General features: G+C 35.6%; 1 protein-coding gene across 1 annotated transcript; it reads left to right on the top strand.

Moving 5' to 3' along the window:
* LOC107899835 (uncharacterized) lies at positions 1-1794 on the top strand. Its single transcript, XM_016825585.2, has 2 exons — positions 1-1082; positions 1546-1794. Exons 1-2 carry the CDS (start codon positions 1-3, stop codon positions 1778-1780), a joined length of 1317 nt encoding a protein of 438 aa, XP_016681074.1. The 3' UTR covers positions 1781-1794.
* The last annotated feature ends 1171 nt before the right edge of the window (positions 1795-2965 follow it).

The raw sequence follows: 2965 nt of genomic DNA, 5'->3' as shown, positions 1-2965 counted from the left end.
ATGGAACTAAAGTTTACACCTACAAAGAATCTGCAAATGTCAATATTCAGAACCCCACAAGAATCACCCTCTTTAATATCATCTATAAGATCAGCCGATCAAGTTAAGTGCAACCAATCTTTGGCCTATGGCTACCTTCATCGTTCATCACGTTTTAGCTCAAGAAAGTTTACGGCTCATTGTTGCTCAAGCTTCAATGTATTCCTCCGTGAAAACAGTGTTCACAAGAGCATAGAATTGAATCCTTCAAAGCAGCCTTTACCCTCAAAGGTCGAGTTCCTAGATCCCACATCGCTCGGAATCTGTTCGGAGCCATTGAATTGGCCTGAAAGAGATGAGATTCGAAGGTTCACCATCGAACAAGAAGCAAACAACGTGGGGGTCCCACATTCACTGAGGTTGCGAAAACAGAGGGGGAAGTTGGATAGTTTCGTTGGTAATGCAAGTGGATTTGCATATTCCTCTGTTAAAAACGCCATTGCTTCATTAGTTTTCATCATCAGAGAGATCCAAAACTACACGCTGATAATTAGGGAAAGTCTTTATTCCGAAGATTTAGCGGATGTCATGTCTAAAATCCAACAAGACATGACGTTAACCTTTGTATGGCTGTTCCAACAAGTGTTTTCCCAAACGCCGACACTCATGGTTTACGTCATGCTTCTTTTGGCAAATTTTTCTGTTCAATCAATGGCAGAAAATGTTTCTTTTGATGTAATCCAACGACAAGGATTCACTCAAAATGTTGTTACAGCAATCGTGTTGGTTTCAGACAAGGAAAGTGAAAAAGAAGAACAAGAAGATCAATGTCCAAAAGCCAATGATGAGGTTAGGTTATGGGAACCAATGGTGGAAGAGGCTTCGAGGATAAGGGGGGAGTCGGTTCATGATAAAGCCTTGGAATATCAAATAAGGCAACAATTGGTTTCTCCATTGCACGCGGAGGTTGAACCAGATAACCACGAAGTTCATTTCAGAACGAATCTTGTTTACCAAATGCGTATTGACGAGCAGCCTAATAATTCTCTTTTGCTAACAAATTATGCTCAGTTTCTTCACCTTGTTGTCAAGGACTATGACAGGTAAATTTTCTGCCTTCGGATTTGAGCTTTTTATTTGTGCTCTCAATCTCTTTGCGTCAGATATGGGGTATGAGTATCGTAATTTGTAATGGTTGGGATTTAGTCGTTTACTCCTCATCTTCACTGTATCAATATACTAACCATATGCCCCCTAAAGTTTGCTACATGAAGGTGCACCTGAGTTTTGAATTAAAGGTTGAATGGGTACCCATAGGTTTAAGGTTTAAGATTTAAGGTTTGGATTATCCTTAAAGCTTCATAAGCCTTACTCATATCCCATAATGTGTTAGACACGAATATTAGGCACCACTGCTTAAAAACAATAATAATCAAAGTAACATAATTCACTACTTTCAGAAAAGAACGAAAAATAAGAAAATAAACATTGATGTTTCACGTCGATATCAACTGCATGCCATTTATTTGTTGTATGGTATTAACTTCTTTTGTTGTCTATCTGCAGGGCAGAAGAGTACTTCAAACGTGCTATTGAGGTGGAACCTCAAGATGCCGAGGCATTGGGACTATATGCTGATTTCTTATGGAAAGTGAGAAACGATCAGTGGGGAGCTGAAGAAATGTACATACAAGCTGTCGAGGCTGACACCAAAAACCCTTTTCAAGTATCAAAATATGCAAATTTCTTATGGAGCACTGGTGGCGAAGGCACTTGTTTTGTATTTGATGAATCAAAATAGTAACAAAAAATTTCTTGAAAGTAGATATAACTACCTCCTTCTAGTGGATATTACTTAATGCTTTGTACATATTTAGAAGTTCCTATGTTAGTAAAATTTTCTATTAGTGTAGTATTTTTTTTGTATTTATTCGAATTGAATAATTGATAAATATTCATTTATTATTCTTTACTCTATGCAAACATTTTCTCACTTTTATTGTAGGTAAAACAAATGTTAAAAGAAAAATATCAGCTTATTAAATTACCAATGGTTTTAAACTAATGATAAGTTTTATAATATAGATTGTTTTGTAATATAGGAGACAATTTATATTAGTGGATAATCTAAATTAAGTCTTGTGTTATAGGATCACTATGAGCAAATTATCCATGTTAGGATCATGTTAGGACTATTTTGTTGTTTATAAGACCAACTGGGGAGATAATTTGTGTGACACCCCACACTCGACCCAGTCACTGAATCCGAATGTATGACATCACGTTACGTTGCTGAAGCAACTCAGACTATTGTAAATCAATAGATCAAAAAATTTGGTATTAATCCATGAAAATTTCCAAACAATCATAATTATATGCATAAACACGATGAAGTAATGATAAACGATCTTGCGTAAAATGTTTCGGGTTCAAACAAGGTCAAATACGGAGTTAGGATTCGAATCCAAATTCAATGAGCCAAATTTAACAGTGTGTCTCGAGACAATTAAGTTCATGTCTCGAGACACAGATTCCTTGTTTCAGACCTTTAACTTTGATGTTTAGATGTCTCGAGACCTAAAACAAGGAAAAATATAATTTAGGTTCGATATTTAGTAGTCTCGAGACAAAATATTGATTGTCTCGAAACCTAGCCATGTATGTCTTGAGACATGGTCAACCTATCTTGAGACAAATGATAAAAAATACCTAAAATGAATAATTTGTTCTTGGTGTCTCGAGACAATGGTCTCCTTGTCTCAACACCAAATGGTAAAATGTCAAAATGTGCACTAAGTCAAGTATAGAAATGGTACTTGTTAATCACCTAATCCATACCAATGTGATATACACCAAATGGACTTATAAAAGCACAACCATATATCTAAAATTCATAGCATTCGATGCATCATATTTTGTCATAAGCAAATAGTTAATTAAACAAGATATACACATAAGTTTAACTACTTTAACCAAGCATCAAAAT

Source organism: Gossypium hirsutum, chromosome D06 (assembly GCF_007990345.1).
Source record: "Gossypium hirsutum isolate 1008001.06 chromosome D06, Gossypium_hirsutum_v2.1, whole genome shotgun sequence".
Classification (NCBI taxonomy): domain Eukaryota; kingdom Viridiplantae; phylum Streptophyta; class Magnoliopsida; order Malvales; family Malvaceae; genus Gossypium; species Gossypium hirsutum.
Note: the sequence above shows the minus strand (reverse complement) of the source record. Positions and strands in the feature narration are given on the sequence as shown.

Coding starts and splice junctions, on each gene's coding strand:
- LOC107899835 (XM_016825585.2), top strand. CDS start 1: ATGGAACTAAAGTTTACACCTACAAAGAATCTGCAAATGTCAATATTC. Junction 1,083..1,545: donor GTTGTCAAGGACTATGACAG/GTAAATTTTCTG, acceptor GTCTATCTGCAG/GGCAGAAGAGTACTTCAAAC.